Raw genomic sequence first — 25,878 nt, 5'->3', positions numbered from 1 at the left:
CTGCAGCTGAGATAATGTAAAAACAAACACGGCCCATTGATATCGGGTGATGCTGCAGGAAGTTGTCAGGGGGCACAATGGGGGGAGACAATCTGTGGGACAAGTGGTGGCAGGGCTGCTGGAGGACAATAGAAAGGGTTTGATCTCTTAATTAATGGAGGCTATTCCCTGCTGCTGCAGGTACTGAATTCTAATGCAGGCCATTTTTCAAGTGGGTTTCTTTCGTGGCAGAACAGAACTCTAAATGCTGCATTGTGGTCATTTGGAAGACTATTTCAGTTCATACCAAAAATATACTTTTTGTTGCAATTGATACATTTCTTCATTTCTTCACTTGTGTTCATTTAATTATGTTTCATATCAAAGCATATCTTGTAAATATGAATGATATGAATGCAAAAAGTGGAATAAATTATGTAGCCATAATTTGAAAAGAATCAATACATTTGAAATACAGTAGATTTATTTTCTATTGATGTTGTTGCAGTTGGACACCTTGAACAAAGCTGCACAGCGCCATTAAGAGCTATACAGTGACAGTGTGTGTGACTTGATGCAAGGAAAATGTGGGCCTATTTCCTTATTTCTTTGAGCATGAGGCCAGCTTACAACAATCCCTTTAATCAAGCTCCTAATCCCTTTGCAAGACGTCAGCATGCCATGAATAAGGCCATGCACTTCTTGATATTTGTGTTGGAAACGATGAGGGTCAAAGGCTTCAGCATTTATCGTTGAACAAAAGCTCCGCATAGCAAGAACATACTTTTAGTCCGCCATGACTGTGACTTTAAATACATTTAGTAAATCATATGTAATAAATAACTGCTGTCTGTGTCAGCTGACATCATTTTACTTTTTTTTATTTGGATCATAAAAAGCTTCTTAATTCTATAGCCATGACTTAATTAGTGAATTTGTGTTTTTAATCATCTTAGATATTATTTTTGATTGATGACATTTAAATGTCACCCATCAAATAAGTATGATGTACAATATTGACACAAGTACAACAGTCTTCCATTTGTGTTACACACTGGAGTCTTGAGACGATGCACCCCCATAACCCATAAACCTCTAAGTTTATCTCTTCATTCTACTTTGTCTCACATTATCACACACAGACACACACGCGCACACACACGCACGCACGCGCACGCACGCACGTGCAGCTGACCTAGATGAAGGCCTGATCCAGCTAGTTGAAATTCTTTAGGCATCGCGTCGAGCAGGGAGCAGGACCGTGAATAGAAACCCACCACGTGTTGAATGCGATGTCACACAGAAAGGGGGCTCTCTGCTGAGAAATACACCGGCTGAGGATCACTAACGAGTCCGGTTTGGGAGATTCCCCGCCTTAACTATCACATTATGCGGCCAAACGCGCAGTGTTTCTGAGCTATATGATCAATCATGGGATGTCAGTGATAATAGTGAGTGATGGCGCCCGGGCCGGACCTTCTGTGATATGTTGCGCACTGCATTGATTGCGCATAACAGACAAATGCGCACTTGTTATGCGCCAAAGGCTTCTGTCCTTTTCCTCCTCTTTTATATATTGACAAATAGCAACTGGTACATTGTTGACTATATGCGTGACTGTTTCATTATTATTAGATTAATTAAAAAACAAGATAATTTAATTGATATGAAAATAAACATTAATAAAAAAATTTGATCAGTATAATTAATATGATTTATACTCTCAGATATCATAAAGAACTGGGATAGAATATTCCACTTTCCTCTGTCAAAGCAGAAAACTGTCCACATTTACTGTAAATCGTGTGCTGGATATTATAAATAATATTTGATATAATCAACAAGTAATCCAGCCAATTGCACCTGAATGGCTGAAATGTATATATTTTAAGACAAAGTTGGAAACTTTTTTTCCAGTGCTGGCATTGAGTTATGTCTTTTGGGTCCCCAAACTGTGTCTGTCTGTGTCATTCAGCCCATGATTGTTAACACTGTATCCTCACCGTCCTGAGTGAATCCCATTTAAAATGTCTCCCGCTCGGCTGGGCTGCAAATCACCCTGTTTACAATCTCACACCAACACTCACATCAATTAACTGGCCATTGATTTCCCCGCTCGGGACATTACAATATTGCAGACCCCTTTTTCCTCTTCCAGCAATTTCAAGTTTGGTGCACATAATTGCATGGCCGTTTTAACGGCGCACACACACAGACACGTTTCCCCTATTGATGACCATTTGCTGTGTGATTTTGTTAGTCACGGCTTACATTTCGATTTGATTACAGTGTCCGATTTTTAGACAGTTCGGGCATCTAATAATACTACAAAATATGAGAGACATTTAAATATATTTTCTTCAAACATTTGTCATATTGCATTGATAAAGCAGATCACTGAGAGCCATCAGTAGTTGATTTCCCCCCTGCTTTTTCCTTTTTTTCATGAATAAGTAAATAGTAAGGCTATAGTCGAAACTAAAAGATAGCTGACACAAGAGAGGAGCAGATCCATCTAGCCTGCAGCCGCTCTTTAAATATTCAGTGAAAAATAATGGCATCCGAGGCATCACCTATAGTAACATTATTATCTTCATTTCTCAAAATCAGCTCGACTGAGAGCTTCGTTTATCTTTTTCACGTAATAAATCTACTCGACTCAGCGCTCACATGAAGCTCCCGTGGGACCTCTTGCCCTCTTAAAACATCCCCACTGAAGGTGCACTCCTGTTAGTGCATTATTCAGGGCGATCATAGAAATAATAATAATAATAGCAACAATAAAAAATATGTAGTGCGTGTGTGTGTGTGGTCCATAGCTTATTTACAGGGTTGATTGAGACGTTGTTTTCTTGGCTTACCGGCAGAATGATATTGCACAATTATCATTGCCTTTAAAAAAAAAACTCGCATCTGTAGAAATCAAAATGCTACAAAAGGCCTTCAAAACATCTAACTCCTGATAAGGACTTCGTACAATAACTCATACTGTTGTTACTATACAAACAACCCACTGGATGGCGACGATATAAAGACAAACAAGTTGTTTTTTTTCTAATAGTTAAAGGCATGGTGTTAGATTGAGTCCACGTGCCGTGGGTGTGATACGGGCATTCGCTAAAAAAAAAATGTTTAGGGGAAGAAATTAGTGAACAGATTATTTTAGATGAACAGACTTGTCTCCGCTCTCTTTACCACTGATCACCCCGGTGCGCACAAAGCGTTTGGATCTGCTGTGCGCAATCAGAGAGAGAGAGAGAGAGAGAGAGAGAGAGAGAGAGAGAGAGAGGGAGAGAGGGAGAGAGGGAGGGGAGGAGGTGAAGGTGAATGGCAGCGTGACTGAATAGCCCGGTGACCAATCAGATCCTTGATGGGCCGGGCTCCACTTTTTTCCCCAGTGCTGCACGGGCCCTCAAAGTTTGTTTATTCGCGGAATGCAGTGTGTGATGAAAACGTGTTAGTGAGTAACCCCCCTATTCGACTAATAATAATCAAATGAAACTGATTGGGACGTCGGAACACACTGTGGACTTTTGGGAACGCGTACCGGTGCCATTTACGCACGGAACATGCTCGCGCCTCACTGCGCTTTAACGCACCGGGAGCCTCGATTGAAACTCTTCAGAGAGTAGGTGCCGGTGTGCAACACAACAAGAGCTGAATTACAACGACCTCAACGCAAGAGCGGAGGACGGACTACGGAGTTGTTGGGAGAAGAAAGTTGTTTGGCGATCGCGGAGGTTTGAGTTGCGAGCGTCCAGCCACTCCGCATCTACAGGAGGGGGAAACGACCAGAGAAACTGGGATCACTGCTTGATCAATGTGAAAGATTGAAAGATACTGTCGCAGGCATTGACTCGAGACGCTGACATTCCCCTGTAGTAGTCAAGATAAGCTTTGACTTGGCTAACAGAAGGGGTTAAACCGTATCTAAAGGGAGTTTGGAAAAGCCAGCCTTTCTTCCCCATACGGATCAACTCATTGGGTGGGAGCTGAGAGAGAGACAAGAGTCCCCAGCAAATCAGGAGCTAATTGATTAAAGAGACTTCATTTGAATAGGAGGGGGGCTGGCGAGGTGCCAATCGCCTTTCAAAGAAGCCCCCCGTATGATTAATCGTAGAGCATTATTGATAATCATAACGGGGCACATGCGCGGTGGATGGGCTCGATTTACGTAATTTTTGAGAAGGTTTTGTAGTCATTTTTTTTATTCTTTGCTTGCTGATGTGCCAGCCAGCATGTCGCGGAGGAAACAAGCGAAGCCGCAACACTTCCAATCCGACCCTCATCTGCCTTTATCGGAGCACAATGGTGAGTCCACGTAACCTAACCCTCCTTTTATCCAAGCACCATGAATATCTCACTTTTTGGTGCTGTTTTTTGTCTGACGGTTCAAGTTAATACTTTGAATTTAACTCCATAGGCTACTATTGTTTTTGTTTATTTGTTTGCAAAGTAAAGAAAGTCTACTACTTTTTCTAAAAACGCAATGTTTGGGATTTCCTGACATTTACTTTATTCCAGTTCAAATGGGAATTTAGACTGCTTTATTATTACATACTAAAATAATTTTATACTATTTATATATTTATTTAAAAAAAGTAAACTATAGTAAGGAAAGTAGCTGTTCCTCTTTATGTTAACGCTGCGTGTGTGTTCTAAAAGTTTAAAAACTTTTTTTTATCTGCTTCAGATATACATCGTGTTTTATACTGGAGTTGAAACTCAACTGTAATGAGTCGCCGGTTTAGTTTCGGTCTTCTTGCGAGGCTTCGCTGCGTTCAGCGGTCGGTCTCGGTGCCTCGAGATGGACCACCCGGTCTCTCCTGCCGGGACTCCTAACTTTTCCTGGGTCCCCGGACATAGACATTTCCCCTATCCGCGTGTGTTTCTGTCCCTCGCTGTAAAGTCGCACACTGTTTCCTGACCTTTTATGAAAAATCAGTGTCAGTGAGTCATTGCCTGTTTGCACACCAGCGTGCTTTATTGCTAAAAGTTAGAGGAAAGGAGGACAAACTGCTCAAAAGAGCGCAGATGAACACGTATCCTGGAAATAACCCACCGGTTCATCGCTTACACCTTTTGGTCAAATAGCAGAAGTGAAGTCTTACACACACACTTTCTCACAAACGCATTGTATTTCTGTTGTATTACAAAATAATTCATAGTTTTCTCAACTACAATAAACATTGATAAATACGGTTGTTATTGCTTTACTTCATTGCCTTGAGAGACGCGTACACCTAAATATTATCTGTGGCCTGCTGTGAAAAATATGACGATGGGAAATATTTGTTCGCAAAGTGAAATACTCTCTTTCAACGGTGCTGTTATGTGAAATCAGTCTGTAGGCTAGAAAGTGGCATTTAGAACTGGAAAGGTCTCTGTACGTAAGTGGATCTTAGGGTTAGTCCAGCAATATCCAGTCAAGCTGTAATTAAATGTAAATAGTTAGATTTTAGTTGAAAAGACATGGTACCAAAAGAAAAACTTCAACAAAACTGCGGCATGAAATGGTTGTAGGATAAAGGTTAATAACAGCTGAATTTCGTAGCAGGACGTTGCGTTGTAACGTATATTTTTGTTGACCGACTTTTTTACTTTTATATCAAATTACTCATTAACAAGAAAATAAAATGTATTTATTTTTCTGTATTTCAAAAAATGTTCTTAATTTAAATTGAAGGTTATCTTTGGTCTGCAATGCAGTATATTCGAATTTTACTGCTCAACATTCAAATTGTTCTAATTTTACAAATTATTTGCACACAAAAAAAATAAGACATGCCATAAATATTACATATGAAACAATAACATATTGTTGGCGTGGGCTAGACCTGTTGGATAAGGCCTATAAATTAAATACATGCAATGTAAATACTCTCAAAGCTACACTGTGTTTAGTGCTCCCTGAAAAGCATGTGCAGGTAATTTGAAATAAACACTTCCTTCTTTCAGGAGAAAGTCATGTAGAAAAGGTATTTGCAGCCCATTTCACGTGATTTTTAGGAACTTGATGATTAAGGTAAAACGTAGTTATTTTCCGAGGGCTGTTTTTTTTTCTGCATCTTCTTTTAAATCTAATAAACTTAGTGAAGAGTTACTTTTGTCACTAACTCTGGCAGACTGCAGAATGCAAATTCCCTAATTATGTCAGATTCTATGCTACATGTTAAAATTGTTGCAAGCGTCTTGTGTTTGTAATTATAAGGGTATGGACATGTTGTCTTTTGGTTTTGGGGGTATTTAGCTGAGTGCTCCAAGCAAGTGTGCTGTGTGTCTGCTGGAGAGTTGTGGTAGTCGGAAGTGAAAACAGAAAGTCATTGTATTTGTAGCTGAATATCAGTGATGCTGAGGGCCGGAGTTACTGGGAGGTCGGACTGAGAGCCACAGAGGGTGGGATGTAGAGCTGTTTTAACCTTTGCCAGTGTCCCTCTGTGTGGAGGTGATGTGAGTTCAGGGCCCAGTGTGTTCCTCACTACCTCGCCATTGACCCTGCTGATCGGAGCTGCAGGCGGCCCAGCGAGGCCTCGGCTTTTCATTTTAAGTGCGTGTGTGTGTGAGGCCTTATCAATGTTGTGACCATCCCCTTTTGCCCTATCAGAGTGGCCCCCCTAGAGGGGAGATTGGCAGGGCAGCTCACTTTGCACTGTGGTTCCCTGCAAACTGAGAGTGCAGTTGCTTGTCGTTTTGCCAGTGTTTATGTGGTGTGAGTCTAGCTGTAGCCTGAAGGACTTGCTTTGCGTTTTTTTTCCTCTCCCTCCCCTTGAGCTTTAAGCATGTCACCGGGGCAGAGCTTCTTAGATTTGAGTCTTGTCCTGGACCACGGCAGCTTTAGTGGAACCCCATCTAGTGTTCAGTGGGATGAGTCCTGAGTGCTGGAGACGATGAGAGCAGAAAACCTCCTGAAGTTACAAGTGTCAAGAGGCTGACAGAGGCCCCCAGCGAAAAAATAATGTAGGATCTCTCAAAGCTCTCCGTTAACTTTTTCAACTAATCCTCACTTTCTTGTCTCTCATATTCAGACTTTGGTCAGTCTCTTTGAGTCTCTGTCCTCTGCTCTTTGTCTCTCCTGACGCCCTTTAGCCCTGCGCACTGCTTACATTGTGCTTTTGATAGAGATTCTATGGAAGTTTTACAGACTCCATCTTTATACCAGCTTGACTTTATCTTAATTTTAATTGGAAGTTAATCCTTGCTATTTGGGGAATTAAGCCTAATGCTAGCATCTGCGTTGTTTGCTATTCTGGTTTTATGTGGACAGTGGATTTGTACTCATGCATTGATTTATTTTTGATAATTCTTTTGTCGTCATGTAAAGTAAAATATAATGAGGCACTGTCAAAAAAGCAAATTTGTAGGCGTGTAAGCGTTTAAGTTAATTAAATATTATTCTTATGTTTTGCAGCCAAAAGTATTACTTTTTTCTTCTCAAACATTTCAAATGTATTGGTGAAGAGGAGACTGTCTTCTGCTGCATCGCACAATTTTGATGAATGTTTTGCTCCACTTCCTAAATTGGCAAAATAGAAATTCACAAATAATGTTGTGCATAAATATAATATGCATTGTATCTTACATTTTTCTGTAATTTTCAAAAATTACATAATGTAGTGATAGTTGTATTATTGCAATTTGTTTGCATTTGCATGTTAAATATTGAATTATTTAGAATCTTTTAAATTGTAGAATTTTTGAAAATGCGCACTGCATAAAATATTATCGCAATTATTTTAATCAAAGAAACACACTTATGCCCTTTCTAAAGTATGTGTATTAGTAATATGGTGAATTAATTTAATTACTTCAGCATTTCTCAAATCGTGTATGTATCGTGTATTTTTTCTTCTTCTTAAGTTCTGCTTTGATTTTAGCATGCACACACATAGTTTGATTGTTCATTAACGCTGCATCTTCCAGAAGTTTGTTAGAAAAAAGTTTTTTTTAATTATATTTTTGAATGCTTCCTTTTTTCTTCCCACTCTGTGTCATACAATTAGATTGTCTTCACACTAATTTGTGTACAGTCAACTTTGAGAAAAGGAAAAGGTGTTTATTTAATCCTCACATTTCTCACACTAAAAATCAAACACGTTTTTTCAAAATTAGCGCCTGGGGTGTAGGTAGACGGTGGGTGGAAGGGGGGATTTAAGATGAAAAGTTATCATTAAAGTTGAGTCTTCCCTGTTTGCATGGTTTGGTGGTGTGAGGGCCAGGGTTTACTGTCATGGCAACTTTGCGTTATCTGATGTCTCTGAGCAGAGAAACATTGAGGGAGATAATCCCTGAATTAAACAGGATCTGCTTTGAGTCGACTGAGATGAGCAGGGCCAGGCTGTGCCGACGATCCCCGCCGCTCCCATGCTGCGCGAACAATGGGAAGGCATCCTGTCTCTCTGTGGGGCAGGGCTGCACTTCTCTGGGTTTCATTTGCAAATGAATTCTTGGCGCTGATGGAAGTGTTGAGGGGCCAGAGCCACAATGAAGGGGATTCATAGAGAAATACAATTTGTAAATCAACTTATATGTTAAACAGCAAGATTTTAGTGTGACAAAGAGGGAAAAGAATCGGGAAAGTCTGGAGCACAGCAGTGGCTCTGGGGGCAGGGTGACTTTTTGACTTTTCCCTCCCTGACTCGTCTTGTTTATCAAAATGGAAAATTCAAAAACACGTTTCTCTGCTCATCTGAAAGGTGGCATTACTTTTGAATTTACATGTGAGTGACAACAGAAGTTGCTGTGTCTGTATTGCAAGATCTGTGAACTGGTGTGTCCAGTTTCTCTGTTTCGGCAAGTTTGTGATTCATGGATTCTGATGCCCTACTCTTAAGTTTTGACCAAGTCATTTATTTAAACAAATTGTTTTTTTCTGTTGCTTTTGTCCCAGAAGAACTTACTGATGAGTGTTTGTTGTATGGTTGCTAATGTATTGGCTTACGTTTATTCAAACTAAAGTCTGGTGACTTTTAAAAATGAAATTTATTTTTCTAACTTTTCATTGGATTGCAAACATTTCAACCATGACAAATAACTTCATATCATACGTACTGAATAAGTCACCTTTTACTTTCGCGCTCATTTTTTCCTCTTTTGTTTTGCTTGTTGTGTTTAGTGTCGGCACGTAACAGCCTAGACACCCCAGGCTCTGTTGTTCATGTCTCACTGTGACTGCTGCCTGAGTGGATACAAATTAGTTTAGTGACATAGATAACCTGTCCAAGATGCCCATAGTTGGCTGAAAATGAGCAAAGTTGACAGCAAATTGAAAGTCTAATAAGTCCTTCAAATGCTTGATTTGAGCCTAGTGGACAAGTAGACTTTGAAGGGCATGGAATATAGGAAATCAATGCTTTTCTATGAAATTTCATTAAGACCCAATGTCCTCACTTCACTCTATTCTATATTTTGATGGATTATCTGGAGAAAATGATTACCTTTGGTCAGGCTGATGAAACCAGATGTACATCTTCAAAGATCACTTTTAAGCAATATTTGAGTAGTTCCCATTGATTTTGTTTCCCTCTTATCGTGTTTCAGAGGCCACTGCATTGAATAAGACCTTTTCTCATTTCTGTTGGCTTATTGTTGCCTTTCGATCGTTGTTTTTGTGAAAGCATCAAGGGGATAAGTGTAAAACTGATTAACTTAAGATTAACAACAATGGAATTTGAGGAGATAAAGCTGCTTCTTCAGCTGCAAAACATTTCTAATCACTAATCCTCTGTTTCCTCTTTTTCAGGGGACACAGAACTTTGCTCAGAGGACCCCCCCTGCAAGGACTCAGACGCCCACGTCTGTAGCAGATGTTGTGCTGAGTTCTTTGAACTATCAGATCTTGAGGAACACCAGAAAAATTGCACTAAGAATCAGTTAGTTCTGATAGTGAATGAAAACCGTGTCTCCCCCACCGGAACATTCTCACCTGAGTCTCCTCCCCATAATCCTGATGACCAGATGAATGACACAGCTAATAACACTGATCAAACAGAGTGCAGTGACCTTTTGGAGCCTAACACTCTTGACAAAGACGAAGCCATGGACGTGGACGTTTCCGGAATGAGCAGTGGTCATGAAGAGGAAGGCAGTCACACAGAGAGCTGGAGCCCCCTCAACACAGTCAGCAACCATGGTGGCAGGAGCACCTCTGGCCCTGCACTAGGTACTTCAGCTATCTCTGCGCCTCTACCTCAGCTCAGAAACCTGACTGAACTGGGAAGCTTCTCTATGATCAACAGCAATGTTATAATTGAAAATCTGCAGAGCACCAAAGTGGCTGTGGCCCAATTCTCCCAAGAGGCCCGTAACACAGGGGGCCCCAGGGTGGCAGTGCCAGCCCTTATGGAGCAGCTCCTCGCCCTGCAACAGCAACAGATCCACCAGTTGCAGCTTATCGAGCAAATTCGCCATCAGATACTGCTACTGGCCTCCCAGTCCCCAGAACTGCAGGTGCCCCCAACTTCTGCTCCAGGCACAATGGGGCCTGCTGCTAGCCCACTGACCACACTCAGCTCACATCTTTCCCAACAGCTGGCTGCAGCCGCAGGCCTAGCGCAGAACCTGGCTAGTCAGTCAGCCAGTATTAACAGCCTAAAGCAGCTGGCTGCAGCAGCACAGCTACCTCAGTCCAACCCAAGCAGCAGTGAGACATCTCAGAGCATTACCACACTGGGGCCATCAACAGTCAATACCCAATCCTCTGACAAGAGGCCGAATCATATGAGTAGTCTCCACTCTCAGCTCAGCAACTCCTCCCTCACTAAGTCATCCACGCCAGCATTTGGAATGGGTAGCCTGTTAAGCTCTGCAGTGAATCCCCTTCTACCTCAGCCCCCACCTGGAAACCACATATTTTCCAGCTCTTTGTCCAGTGTTGGCACCACCGTAGAGGACCTCAACTCTTTAGCAGCTTTGGCCCAGCAGAGGAAAGGCAAGCCGCCAAATGTCACTTCATTTGAACACAAGAGCAGCTCTGATGAGGCTTTCTTCAAGCATAAGTGCAGGTTTTGTGGCAAGGTGTTTGGGAGTGACAGTGCCTTGCAAATCCACCTGCGCTCTCACACTGGCGAGAGACCATACAAATGTAATATATGTGGCAACCGCTTCTCCACCCGCGGTAACCTGAAGGTGCATTTCCAGCGTCATAAAGAAAAATACCCACACCTCCAGATGAACCCCTACCCTGTTCCAGAGCATTTAGACAACATACCAACAAGCACCGGCATTCCATATGGCATGTCTATGCCCCCTGAGAAACCTGTCACCAGCTGGCTGGACAGCAAACCAGTTTTGCCCACACTGACTTCCTCAGTCGGCATGCTGCTGCCACCAACCATGCCGAGCTTGCCCCATTTCATCAAAAAGGAAGATCATTCAATAGCCATAACTAGCCCTTCTTTTGCAAAGAGTGCCTCTGGCACTGCTGAGCCTTCAGCTAAAAGTAATGACGGAGTGTATGAAGAGGGTGAAGGTGCAACTCTGCCTACCTCAAATGGGAGAACTGAAGAAGGCAGCCACTCCTCAGGCTTCATGACAAATGTGAGTTCTGCCTCAGAGAGCACTGCTGACTACACAACATCCAACAGCCCGCCCATGATGACCAACCCACTCATGCCTCTTATGTCTGATCAGTTCACAGCTAAGTTCCCCTTTGGAGGCATCCTGGATCCTCTCCAGGGGTCAGAGACCTCCAAGCTACAGCAGCTTGTGGAGAACATTGACAGAAAGGTGGCAGACCCAAACGAATGTGTCATCTGCCACCGGGTGTTGAGCTGCCAAAGTGCTCTGAAAATGCACTATCGCACTCACACTGGGGAAAGGCCCTTTAAGTGTAAAATCTGTGGCAGGGCGTTTACCACCAAGGGAAATCTTAAGACCCACTACAGCGTCCATAGGGCCATGCCTCCTCTGAGAGTCCAACACTCCTGCCCCATTTGTCAGAAGAAGTTCACAAATGCTGTGGTTCTACAGCAACACATCCGCATGCACATGGGTGGACACATCCCCAACACCCCTCTGCCAGAGAGTTATCCAGAGTCCATGGTATCTGACACTGGCTCATTTGATGAGGGAAACATTGATGATCTGGACAACTTCTCTGATGACAACTTTGAAGGAATGGAGGAGGGCCCATACAGCAGTGTGCCAGACACACCCAGGTCAGCTGATGCCTCCCATGACAGTCTATGTAACTCCCCAGCCCCCCTTGAAATGGTTGGCCAGGAGGAGCAAGAGAGAAATGAACGAGAGAATGTCCACAGTAATGAAACAGAGGAGCTACAAGTCATACAAATGAGGGCTATGGCAAATGGCTTCGTTGAGGGAGATTGCTTTACAAATGACTCCTCGTCTCTAGGAGGGGATGTTGAAAGCCAAAGCGTCGGGAGTCCAGCTGTGTCAGAATCTACCTCCTCCATGCAGGCGTCATCCCCCACTAGCATGCAGCCACAACCATGCAAATCCCCTAGCCTCGAAGAAAGGCACCAGAGGGCCTTATCCTTGGAGCACACCACTGCAAGCCTCTTGCACTCTCACCCCTCCAACATTGGAGCACTGGACCTGACATCTATCAATCCCTCAAAAGATCCCTTAGGCATGTTATTCCCCTTCCGTGAGCGTAGCATCATCAAGAACACATCCTGTGACATCTGTGGGAAGACCTTTGCTTGTCAGAGTGCCTTGGACATTCACTATCGAAGCCATACCAAAGAACGACCATTTATTTGCACGGCCTGTAACAGGGGCTTCTCCACCAAGGGCAACCTCAAGCAGCACATGCTAACCCATCAAATGCGAGATCTGCCCTCACAACTCTTTGAGCCGTCAAACACCAGCCTGTCCTCCAGCCCAACCCCTTCCCTCCTCTCTGTAGCTTCTTTTAATAAACCAGAGGTCAATGGCTTCTTCCATAGCCTCCACCCAGAAATCAAGGAAATGCCCTCTGGCATGGTCACATCATCTGCCTCCACTTCCCCAGTGCTTTCTGCTGCTCCGCCACGCAGGACTCCGAAGCAACACTACTGCAACGCCTGTGGGAAGTGTTTCTCCTCCTCCAGTGCTCTGCAGATCCACGAGAGAACCCACACAGGGGAGAAACCCTTTGCCTGCAGTATCTGTGGCCGGGCCTTCACCACCAAAGGAAACCTCAAGGTAAATGTCGAAACATCCAGAAAACTGTTGACCTCCAAAAAGTTTGTGCGTGAGAACGTTTATGAAAAATGAGTCTCAGAGCTCCTATTTAGTTTTATAATGTGTGTGAGTGCACTAGGTATGAAGAGGTGATAATGCTGTATAATTAATGAAAGGAACAGCTCTCTGAGAAAATAAGTTGCCTTATAATGGAAAGGCTGAATCATGCAACTAATATGATTACTGGGTGGGGAATTCCAGAATGTAATCAGCTAAGAATGATTCGGTGCACATAATTAATTATCAGAGGCAATCATTGTGCACTAGGTCAGTCAGTAGTTTTCCACAACAGATTCTGGGAAAACTGTCCTACAGACTTAAATCATTAAGAAAGGGATCCTGCTCAATAATCTACAGAAACTTGGGAGAATTATGTGAACTTAGTTATGTGAAACTTGGGATAATTACTTTTTAGCATGTCAAGCCGTAATCCCTAGAGAGGAATTTGGGATGCATGTTAATATTTAAAGCTCTGGCTTTTGGTTGAAGATGCTTTTTATACAGATATATCTGCATTTTATTGGTCCGTTAAAGTACACAGAAAAGACTCTTAAATTGTTTGTAGTAGGTTGTACAAAAAATAACTAAAATACAATTATTCTAATGTACCTTTGGAGGATTATGAAGCAGGAAATAAAATCCTTGTCTCTGTCATGTAAAGGGTGTTGGCAGAGGTGAAATGTCACATGCAATACTGGCCTGAGCAATGAAACTGGACAGTGTAATTTAACCCCAAGCCTCGTGGTCCCCTTGTGAGATGAGCAAATTAAGGTTTAGATTAAACAGCATGTATCAGTCTTGCCAAAAATAGATGTTTACACCATGCTGTTACCTCTTACAGCATAAGCAACTAACCGGTCTGCTGCACACAGGGTGTGAAGCTATTTTAATACGGAGTCGAGCATTATTATTATTTTTTCCATTGCATCATCTCATGTGCAGCTCTTGTGGCTAAGTTTGTAAACATCACTAATTTTCATCCCTCTCATTGCTCTGTCTCCCTCCTCCCTCCCTTTTATTTCCCTTCTCTCCCCCCGCTCTCTCTCTGTGTAGGTCCACATGGGCACGCACATGTGGAACAGCGCTCCTGCCAGACGTGGGCGCAGGCTCTCCGTGGATGGGCCAATGGCTTTCCTGGGTGCAAACTCAGTCAAGTTTCCTGAGATCTTCCAGAAGGACATGGCATCAAGGGCAAGCAACGGGGACCCGACCAGTTTCTGGAACCAGTATGCTGCAGCCTTCTCCAACGGCCTGGCAATGAAGACAAATGAAATCTCTGTCATCCAGAATGGAGGCCTCCCACCCATGTCAGGTGGTATGATGAATGGGGGTAGCTCTCCCATTGGTGGCCTGACCGGCAGCCTAGACAAGCTACACAGCATGGAGCCCAATGCTGCTCTTGCTGGGTTGGAGAAAATGGCCAACACAGAGAATGGGGCCCACTTCCGGTTCACGCGCTTCATGGAGGACAATAAAGAAATTGTCACCAGTTAGAGTGAATGTCCTCAGTTGCGCACAGAGACATGAAGATGCCTGAAGGCATACTGTACACATATGTAGACAAACAGAAGAAGAGAGAGAAAGAGAACAAGACAGGGACAAAATCAACTGAACTGCTTTGCTCGCCATTGAATCTTTACGAACATGAGTGTGAAGACAAGTTGCTTTTTTTGTACAATGTACATGTTATAGTTTTACGGAGCTTATTTATTAGTGATTATAACCTTGCTTGAAACCAAGTGGAAGCATTAACAGTTAGGTTTTTGTTTGTTTTAAAGCCAGAATGGGTATGTATGGGTGCTTAAAAAATGTGCTTTTGAAACTTAGAATATCTGGGTAGATAACATTACCTTGGCATTAAGTTATTTTCTGTCTGTAGTAGTTATAACCGAACTGTCGATGTTCATGTGATGCATTAGCCCTGTAATAAGCAAACAGACTTGCTGTAAATAATGTACACTGATCTTCTGTAGATGGTCTAACATCTGTGTGTTCATGCCCCCCTCCCTTCATCCAAGCAAAACAATGAAATTCAGGCAAGGGACTAAATGATGTGGTAGTTCCTTTCTTTTCAATTGATATTTACCGTTATTTTATTTAAAGAAGACAAAACATTGAAGTTTGCTACATTTCAAGGGTTTCTTTAGTGTTAACTTTTGTTGTTACCGTTTCTGTGTATTGTACTTTGTACTTTTTATTTACTTCCATATTTTTCCCCTCAATTTCTTTTGTTTGTTGCTCGTATTTTGGTATTGTTGAAAGCAAGACAGAAGGGAACATTCGGTGTGGCCCATTTCCTGGCTTTTGGAACTGAGACAGCCAATCAAATGAGCAGGATTCTCCTTCAGTTTCTCAGCTGGATTTCCACGTTGCTGCTATGTCCCAGCATCCTCACTGACATCAAGTGCAAAGTGTTGAAGCTTCTGTAAATATGTTCAGACGTGGAAATAAAAACTCCCTCGTAAGAAAATGTACATAAAGCTCACACAAGAGAAGTCCATCACGGCCAGGGGACAAAATGATAGTGTTTTTATAAATATAAATATATATTAGGTTTGACAACCTTCGGACTGTTACATGCACTTTCTTGGAAAGTTGGAAGATCTTTATGGGTCCAGTTTCTCTACACTTTAATACCTACTAACAACTAAGATACTGTAATTCTTTACTCTAATAATCAAATACATCAGTTTTCCAAAAGAAACATTGTACGTGTGTGTGTGTGTGATTTTATTCCCATCTTTATTTATCATTCCATACTGGCAATTATTTTTCACTCATCAAACGTTGACAATCATTTGAAAGAAGAGCAGATATGAAAATAAAATAAAAACGTTTTTGTCTTTGAATAATGTGTGATTCGGGCCGCCGCGCTGCTTGTGCAACTCAGTTTAGTTTCACTGACAAGCAGCAGAAGCAGAAACGGGGGCTTGGATTCAGTCGTTAGTGGTGTGAGCTTCCCTGCTCTTTGATTTAAAATGATCGCAGTTTTAACCTCATCATTTCCGCTGCCAATCCCTGATGTCGCCAATGAATCGCTCATCATCGGAATAAAGTAGATTCGAGGCTTTTTACGCGATGAGGTAAAGGTTCCCTCCTGCCACTTATTTGTGCACGTTCGCCACATCGCAAAAAAAAAAAAATGTCTCCGCTGGAAAAACATGTTATTTAGTCTGCAGACGGAATTAAAGCAGACACAATCCTTTTTTCACTTTTGGAAAATTGACTTTTCCATGAAGAATGTGACGATCTATCTATTTGCCATAAAGCCAAAAGAAGTTGACAAAACGATCACACGGTTATCCGGATAAAGCCTTTGACTGCTTTGAAGGCATTTGCCGTGCTTTTTTTTTTATTCAAACCGAATTTTTTCCTCTTTTGTATTTTAACAGCTGCATTTAATTTAACAGATCGTTGCACATCCTGCAATACAGGATCTGTTAATTTCTGTTCAGCATCCTCGGCGCTCTTCACGAAGCCGAAATCCCCAATATTTACGTTTTGTATTTCAAGACGTCGAAGCTAAATGATCCTTGCCCACAGTGCCGGTTTTCTTTTCAACAGTCACATCTGTTCCCCTAAACTCTGTTTGTGCAGCACATCGGTTTCCTGAGAGATTCCTTCAAAGGACAGAGAGAAAAATAAAACTGCTCCACCTTGTTACTGTTCTGTTAATTATGACAAATACTTAGTTCATATTTACAACTTTTACTTCCACTTATATTTAATAGTCTGCGGTTTTTCTGCTTTTATTATTATTATTATTATTATTTCCAAGGCGTTATTTCAAGTGTTTATTTTAATTAAAGATAATAGTAATATTTTGAATAAGAAACAAAACAAATGAATTCCAACATACTGAAGATTCACAAAACTGCTAATAACCATCAAAGTGTTGCAGGACTTCTTCAGGCCTTGGCTCAAAGAACCAAATAGCCTATATATGAACATGTGTGTTGTTTTTTAGATAAAAACATGAGTCCTTGTTTTTTATCTGTGGGCTACTAACAGGTGGGAAACAGAAATAAACAGGACAAAATACATGTTTTATCTCTGCGTGACTAGTCCCACCACTAAGCACGGACTGGGCCATTCCCTCTCGGTTCCTCGCTTAAGTATCGATTGAGCTGTGCAGTGTTACAGAAACACTTGAATCTCAGGTGGCAGGAATGTGTACAATTGATCTCTTCCACTGTGGCTCCCAGCAGTGGCTTTTTGCTCCACAACACAGAGCACCACAGGAAGAGCCCGGCGAAGACACTGAAACACAATCGCTGCAGAGTAAGAAGGGCTGCTCCAGTCTGCCCCTGGTCACTGTCACAATTTATTGTTGTGCTGTGAGTCTCATCCACTGCTCTGCAGATACACTGAGAATGTGCTTTCAGGGTGCAGAGAATATACACTTCATATTATAAACACACTCATAGGGTAGATGTTTTGCATCTTCCCAGCCTCACACAAACACACATATTGAGATTTCTTCCTAAACATTTTATCTAATTTGTTTTTATTTTAGTGTTGGTTCTTTTTTCCGTGGTCCGAAGCTAAATGGCTTGATGGCCTTTTGCTGCAGTGTCTGGAGAGGATGGGAACCATCAACAAAGAAACATTACTCTCTTTAGCTGCAAGCCACTCCTGTCCACTTACTGTACACTTGAAGGTTCATTAAAAGCTTGGCCTTAAGTGAGGGCTGTATGCACAGCTGCCACATTGCAAAAATAAGATAATTTGTTTCCAGTGTAGCTTAACTTGTACAAAATGTCTACTTCATTCTCCTTTGTTTTGTCCAAATAGTTTTAATGGGTTGAATATTTTGAACACATTTTCAACAAATATATATATTTTGAACAAATATATTGGAAATTCAAAAAAATGTAACTAAAAACTGGGGATAGAATAGTTTTTACTCCAAATTAGATTGATTGAGAAACAATTACGAGCTCTGCAACTGCTAACAAGTTTAGATGGGCCGTTGCGTCGAGTGCTTGCGTGTGTGTGTGTGTGTGTGTGTGTGTGTGTGTGTGTGTGTGTGTGTGTGTGTGAGTTCATGCTAGTTAGTCAGTAGAAAGAGCAAAAAGAAAGAAAGTAAAAATGAAGGAAACCAACAAGTCAACTGCTTCTGGAATCATCAACAGCAGCATGATGGGCATTTAATTCAGGAGTGGAATCTGTTTCATACCTCTTGTTTCTAACCTCCGCAGTGTGCAGGTCAGTTTCACATGAAGCTACACGGAGGCGATCTTCGGAAGCTGGAGACATCTTCTGCCTCGTGCTGTCAGCCCTCCTGAGTCGATACAAACCGTAGCCTGGGGCCCGGCCTGGACTCCCCACTGAGGTTCTGGCCCACTGCTGGGAGATGAAAGACCCGCAGAGAACAATGGTGAGCCTCATTTAGCCGGACGCGCTTCACTTTACCCCAGATGCACCGCCACACCTGCCCACACTGTCAATCACATTCAGGTGATGGACCGGCTCAGAGGCCTATACTTCCTGCAACAATATACTTCGCTGGTGCTTCACAGTCTAAATCAGTTGAAGCCCTAAAGTATGAAAATGTAATATATGCTTCTCTCAGATGATTTGTTTTTGTTTGTGAAATGGCAGTCTTATGCCGCCTTTAACTTCCCTAATATGGCCTGTAATTGTATTTTATTGTACAAAAAAGGAATTTTCATATTTGTATAAGCCTCACCCTAATTTGCGCTGTCATTTTTCCTCCAGCCAATTCATGCTGGTTTTATCTTCCTGTGGTTCTCGTCGGGCTTCCTGTGGAAAATGGATCCTGTCTGCAGCGTGTACACAGCTGGTTGGAAGACAAGAGCTCCAGATTGTAAGTACAAACATGGGGCAGTATTTTTCAGGCCTGTACAGTTATCACAGACGAGCAATCAAAGTCTTCTAAGAAATATCCATCCTGCTGAAAACCAGACACTTTTTTTTCCTTCATTCTGCTCCTGTTTGCTCTCCATTGAAGTTGTTCTTTGGTCTTATAAGATTGTCTTTGCATGGTTTATTTTTATGGCACAGCAATCTGGGAACTATCCAAATGTCAAGGTCATTTATCTTGCAGTTCATCCGCTCCTTGGCTTTGTGTGGTGAGAAAGAGAGGCACAGGCCCCATATTGCATTTCATGACCTATTGTGTCAAATGATCACCCAGACAAACAGGTGGGAGCCCTAATGTGAGCTCCTCGTGGACCAGACTCACCAAACTCGAGGCTCCCTGGCCCATTCTTTAATAAGGCAGTCATGCTTGCAGAACTGCCACAGTGCTCTGTTTCCCTCATCGTCAGATGGGAACCTTCAGGGATGCTAATGAATGTACAGTGAGGGTTTGTCTCATGCACAGTGCTTCCGCTATCTACGTCTCCCAGTTTATCATCACCACTGAAATTGCAAGCCCGTTTTACTGGGCTTTTACTACAAGGGGGACATTTAGCCCATTGTGATGCAAATTCTCTAAAATTTGATGTCTAGGGTTTGTTCTTTCAGTTCAGGATAGGTTTATGAGACTGGGTCTTTTGAGAGAGTACAAGCACCTTTTTTGTAATCACGGAAAAACCTGCAGTCAAAGGTTGTCCTCATTACCCCTGAAAGCAAATCTAATTTAATGTGCATTTCCATTTTAAGATGAATCACGTTTCCTTGTTTTGTACAGTAGAATGGAGACAGATCGTCTTTCTTTGGTTTTAAAGAACAGCTTCGAGATTAAGTAGGCTGATTGTGGCCCTTTCACCATCAGAATTAAGGTTGGTAACCCTAGCCAGGGCTGTCTGCTCTGGGGCTGAAACACACACAGAGTTGGGGACACTGTCTGTTTATGTCATCTCACAGATTTAGTTTCCTCATCGCAATCTTACCTCGAGTCCCACAACCTATGAGACATATTCGTATTCTTTCTCACAGTGTCAAAGTATGCTAGTGAGATGGAAAGATATTCTACGGCCGCAGAGATATTGATATTGAGCATGAAGATGGGGTGTCAGAGCGACTAGGAAGAAGCCCTTCAACCGCTTGTCAGGTGTGTTTGATTCCATAGGTGCTCAGGAGAGATGTCTTGAGTTTATTGAATTTGTCATTTTCGGCCTGGGAGTGAAAAGGGCACCTGTGTGCTGCCGTAAGCCCCCGCGCCAGGACCGCCACCCACATCACACGATGACAGCTGATGTGCACGGACAACCCTGAAGCTGTTGGTTGGATTTTTAGCGTTGTTTTTTGAAAGCAGTCCATCAGCCTCCGCGTACATTATTCATCAGGGAAGCAGCTGAAAGGATATTTACTTTGTCAATTTTCTCATAAAAGCCTCCTCGGGCACAAAAAAGTCACCCTTGGTTACAGCAAGAAAAACGTAGCTATTTCAGAGGCAGGTTCAAATTGAAGACTGTTGTGGATACCGGCCACCCACATCAGTGCTAGATCAAAGCAATGGCCTGCTACAGTGGCTGAATATTCAGTGACGTTATTGGAGTGTGATAGGTTCTTCTACTCAGCCGCTGACTGTGGGAAAATGAGGAAGGTCTGATAGATTTTGCTCTGTTGTACTGTTTTTTATGGGATTTGGGGCGCTGTACAGTGTATCTAACAGGTCGAGATCACAGACCTACCACCCACTCCTTATTCACGTCTTTAGTCTCGGTTGGTTTTCTCACTGGACATCTTGTTGTAGGCGGGAAGAAAATGGTTTCCTCTGTGAAATGTGTAATCAAATGTAAGATAAGAAATGTATTAGGTCATGGCAATTCCCACAATGTGCTGTTTGACATGGAAATGTGTGCATGTGTGTGTGTGTGTGTCTGCTGTGTGTATAACTCCGTTGCACCACCAGAGTTTGATTCCCACCGGGTCCGCCAGCGCTAAAACGGCGTCACTCATCGGATTAAAACATCCATTAAATGGCATATGTTATGATGACATGACTACATGATTTCATGCATGTGTAAGTGTGTTTCATAGTGTGCTGCTGGTACCTTTTTTTTTACATGCCTTCCTCATGCTCAGTTAAGTCTGTGCCACCTGTGATTAATAAGAGATATCCCAGATCCAGCAGGTTAATGTTTAATCAATCAACTGGGAGAGAAGCCTCTAAATGGCCTAGTTTAGTTTTAACCACTGCATCACATTAAATGCACAGAGGATTTTACGCAGACAAAACTCATTATTTTTGCTTTCAGCTAATGGTTATCAGTCCGTGGTGAGAATATTTTACACCAGGCCGATATGCATGTTTTCCTTTAGGGAAGAAAGTAAGAAAGGTTTCAGCTATCAAGAACAATGAAGAACTCAAATATCACAGAGCAAGGTCAACATTTCCCAAATTCCAGCTCATATTAAAATGTTTTACAGCGACAGTGGTGATATTTAGTTTCCTTACCCCAATCCGTATATAAGTCATATTTGTATCACTTACACTTACACTTACTCTGCGCGTTTCCTTTCCGCTGTGAGCTGCTACTGTGTGACTTGGCTGAAGCCCTTGCGCTATGAAATCAACACCCCACTCAGCAATAATGCTCTCTGAGGCTTGGCCAGTTTACGAAATAATCGATCCAAATAAAAGCAGCAGATAAAATTGACTGACCCTCATATACTTAATTATTGCAGCTATTTGACCAAATAGCATTTTTCAGGATGCTGTGTGTCACAGGCCATCAATATTCCTTTAATCGCTGTTAGTTATTGCCCTACTTTGTTACTGCTGTGGATGGCCAGTCTCCAGTGGTCAGTCTGGCCCAGGGCAGTGAGGGAATGAGATGCTAAATGGTTGCGCAAACAATTTGATTATGCTGTTTAATTCCCGTCATATAGATCTGCCGGGCCTGCTGATGCACTCATTTCTGTAAGGCTGTACAGCAGAGTGCTGACCTGCCTACCTCACACCACCGGCCCTGAAAGAGCTGTTTTTTCCTCTGTGGCCTCTGGATCAATAGAGACTGCTCCCTGGGTATGGACCGTTGTCTTCACCTTTTACCACTAACCTTTCGGCTCTTGTGTGATGGAGCACTGTTCAACATCCAGTCAAATGTTGAAAACTTCTGTCACGTTGCGTTTGTGGCCCAGTCCAACAGGCCCTCAGTCCTAGCTGCATTAAGGTGTTGTAATACAAGGAGAGTTGAGGGTTAACTCTCCCCATCGAAACAGACCAAGTGAAAAATGAGAAATGAGCAAGGCAAGCTCTCAGGCCCAGTTGCCCAGTTCCCGAAATTAACATTTCAATTCAAAACCAATAATAACGCATTGTGTCTGGCATGAATGAGTGCTGCTGCAAAGGGAAGGCGATACCTCCTGTTCCTGTGTCAATGAAAAAGCTCCTTCATCTTCTGCTAAAGGGCCCACACAGTCTGAGGTCAGCCAGTCAGCCTTGGTTACACTGCACAGGCATGCCTGGGTGGACGGCTCGAGCTTCCCGGTGCCTTTACAAAAGCCAGGAACTACAAACACACACATACACACACACACACACACATACGCATGCACATAGCCATACACACACACATACATTCACAGAAACACTCATGTCATGCTCCGCCTGTGGTTGATGGCTCTCAAGTACTGCCAAAGAGTACTTAGCACGTTGAAAGAAAAGTACATTTTGTGTTCTTCGAAATGAGTTACAGTAACTAATTGCGATATCATATGGCAATTTCAGCCTCAGCAGCATGTTATCATTTGAAACATAACAATTGCATGCAGGTAAAAAATCTCTACTATTGCTTTTCCATCTGCTGGTCTGTTAGGGCTGCATTCATACAGTTATCTGCAAGATATTCAGTCTAAAACGTGTTATATCTTGAGTGTACATACTGTATGTCTCCGTTCATGTCAAACCCTCTGATATGCTCACTGACAGGAGATCTCAGGCAGTCAGAAGGGGCCACAAACGAACACACTGTGTTGGAGGGTTTTGGGCATCTTGGCTTTTGAAACGGGATTGGGAGCCAGGCTCAGTCGCTCTGCCAAGAAGGTGTCAGAGCCAACCTCTGCTACATGCTCCCCTCCATCGGAGAGCAGATTACCAGTCTGGGAGGTGAGAGAGAAGGACACAGGGCAATTTCAAGAGAGCATTGTGGCTATTTCTACTGAGACTGAAGAAGTGCAAGAGCCTATCTGCTAGCTGTCTGCTCCATGCGATGCAAGTTGTGTTAGTCTGAGTGATTCCTTACATGTACTGCACTGTCTGCAGGCTGGAGGCTTGTCTGGGTGGGTTAATCTTCCATAGCTGATGTTTCACTTTTTTTATGCTAGCGTTACGGGTGTTTTACGCTAAACACATTGGTTAGGGATAGTACCGTCAGTAAAATCTCAGAAGTAAGAAAGACTTTCAGGAGCAGGCGAGACAAGAAAATGAGCATTAGTCTAGTTGATGAAGAGGATTAAGCAGCAACACCATGCTGGAATATACAACATTTAGTTAAGGTGTCAAAGAAATGTCTGTGTTTCCCCAGTGCTTCTTAACTGGTCCAACCAAAGAAGCTAAAACTTCTGTTAAAACACCTGCAGCACAACCATTTATTATTTGTAATCCACCGATGTATATATGTTGTTGTTTTTGTATGATTGGCCTTATATTAGCCTTGAAAATTATACCGATACATGAGTCCTTTAAGATAAAATACGATGGTAAAGACACCACGGTTGTGATTTTTATGTATGCGCATGAACCAGCTCAAACGTTGCGGCAGCGTCTTTCGGCTGGCAGCGATGACATCATTGCTCCCAGCGAAGAGGCCAGCTCCGCTAATAAGGCGCTGCTGGGATTGCTGCCTGCTTAGGTTGTCAATGAGTCTGTCTTGATCTGAGGATTAGGCCAGTCGTTCCAATTACAGCCTGGTGCCTTGAGGTTTGTCAGGCATTGACACAGACGCCTGTCGATGGCCCCGTTGCATATTCCGGGACCCCGCTGAGTGACAGGCGCCAGCGCGCCAAGAGACGATGGCACACTGTGAGTGTGTGTGTGTGTGTGTGTGACATGTGTTGTGTGTGCATACATGTCTGTGCGTGTCTTTCCCATATCATTAGTTTCTTATCCATGTCATAGCTCTCAGCTGAAAATGAACCCGTCCTGCTGTGTATATATATACTATGAGTAGTGTGTGTATGTGTGAGTGTGTGTGTGAGTGTCTCATTTCCATGGCAAGGTTATTGACTCCTAATGACAGTCCATCCTACACCCATGAAGGTGTAAGAATGCAGGCATAAGACCGGTGATGTATCATCATTAGTCATGTATCCTGTCTGACGGTCTGTTACAAAGAGTATTGATAATTCAATGCAATACAGAAAAGAAAGAGGCACGCTGTTGATCACTCTATGAATCTTTGGAAAACCAACCGTTAGACAACAACCAGCTACCTCATAGTAGCAAAACAGCAAGAAAATGAAGGGAACCTCCACTGACCATAATGTACTCTTAGATTGATACAATCACACTATGTCTTCCAGGGATTATTTTGTGATCAAATACTGTTATTATTATGATTATTTTTTATTTATCTCCTACATTAGAATGTATAGTATAGACGCTAGGTTTTCAGGAAATAAACACAGTTGAAATTTGATCAAAATATGGGAGAAAATCTGTCACCACAAAGACAAATGTCCCTGGAAAATAAGGATGGTGTTTATATCTGTTCCTCTCTATATGGACTCCACCTGTGTGATTGCAAAACATCAGTGGAAATGTTAGATTGCACCGGTCATATCAACACCAAAACCTGATATTTGCTGTTGATGTTTTAGGTTTACTGCCCAGACGGACTGCAGTTTTACTCTAGCTGCATTCATCTAAGTTTGAGGAATATGTAAAACATATCACCAAACTGTTTTTTTGTTTGTTTTTCAACTGCATTTTCTTCCTTACCTTTTGTATTACTTCCTGAAGCCAAAATTAAACAGAGACACTTATAGCATGTAGCAGGTATACGGTAGGTGTACTTTCTGAGGAAAAACATAACTTCTGGTGTGTATCTACAGCTCAGCCATGAGTCACAGGGAGCAGGTCTGTGCTCTCTCAGAGGAGCACTCAGTAACTTGACATGGTTTGGCTGGATTCAGCCACCTCTCATCTGGTCATCTCTGCTAACTTAAACCCCCCTTGCTCTATGCACACAGAAACACACACACACACACACACACACACACACACACACACACACACACACACACACACACACACACACACACACACACACAGCTTGTCGCCTGGGAGGCCAGCAGTGACTTTACACCCACAGAGGTGGGTCATGTGACACAGACTGCTGTGTCCCACGTTTGATACTTAATATTCACCACCTGGTGTTATTTACATGCCATTAAACGAGAGATGGTTGCTGCCCTCAGTGACTCTCTTTTTATCTGATTATCTGATTGATCTCTTTGTGTGTCCTGAACTAAAAATTGTTATCACGTTAACGACTCAGAAATAACATCCTTGCTATATTTTTATAATTTCACAGCAGTTCTTCCCTCCATTTTTGCCGGGTGTAATGTTATCCGCAAGCGACGTTAGCAGGCTGTAATTAAATATGAATGGACTGCTGTTGGTTGCCCTGCCAGTTTGTTTGGTTGAGTGCTGGCCAGGGGAGGAAAGCTCATCAAATCAGTTGTGTTGGTGTCATTCTACACCCCTATAACACTCCATGACAGGGAATCTCGGTGGTCCTGTGTAAAAGGGGGCTGGGAATCACCTGTATTTAGAGTTAATGGATTCGAAATAAC

General features: G+C 42.6%; 1 protein-coding gene across 1 annotated transcript; it reads left to right on the top strand.

Moving 5' to 3' along the window:
- Window positions 1-4,217: 4,217 nt before the first annotated feature.
- sall1a (spalt-like transcription factor 1a) lies at window positions 4,218-14,658 on the top strand (the record flags this gene model as incomplete). The annotated part of the gene is made up of 3 exons (XM_079165830.1): window positions 4,218-4,290; window positions 9,719-13,125; window positions 14,218-14,658. 3 exons carry the CDS (start codon window positions 4,218-4,220, stop codon window positions 14,656-14,658), a joined length of 3,921 nt encoding a protein of 1,306 aa, XP_079021956.1.
- Between the last annotated feature and the right edge of the window lie 11,220 nt (window positions 14,659-25,878).

Source organism: Pholis gunnellus (assembly GCF_910591455.1).
Source record: "Pholis gunnellus genome assembly, chromosome: 1".
NCBI classification, from domain to species: Eukaryota; Metazoa; Chordata; class Actinopteri; order Perciformes; family Pholidae; genus Pholis; species Pholis gunnellus.
The sequence above is the reverse complement of the archived record's forward strand: the minus strand, read 5'-3'. Positions and strand labels throughout refer to the sequence as shown.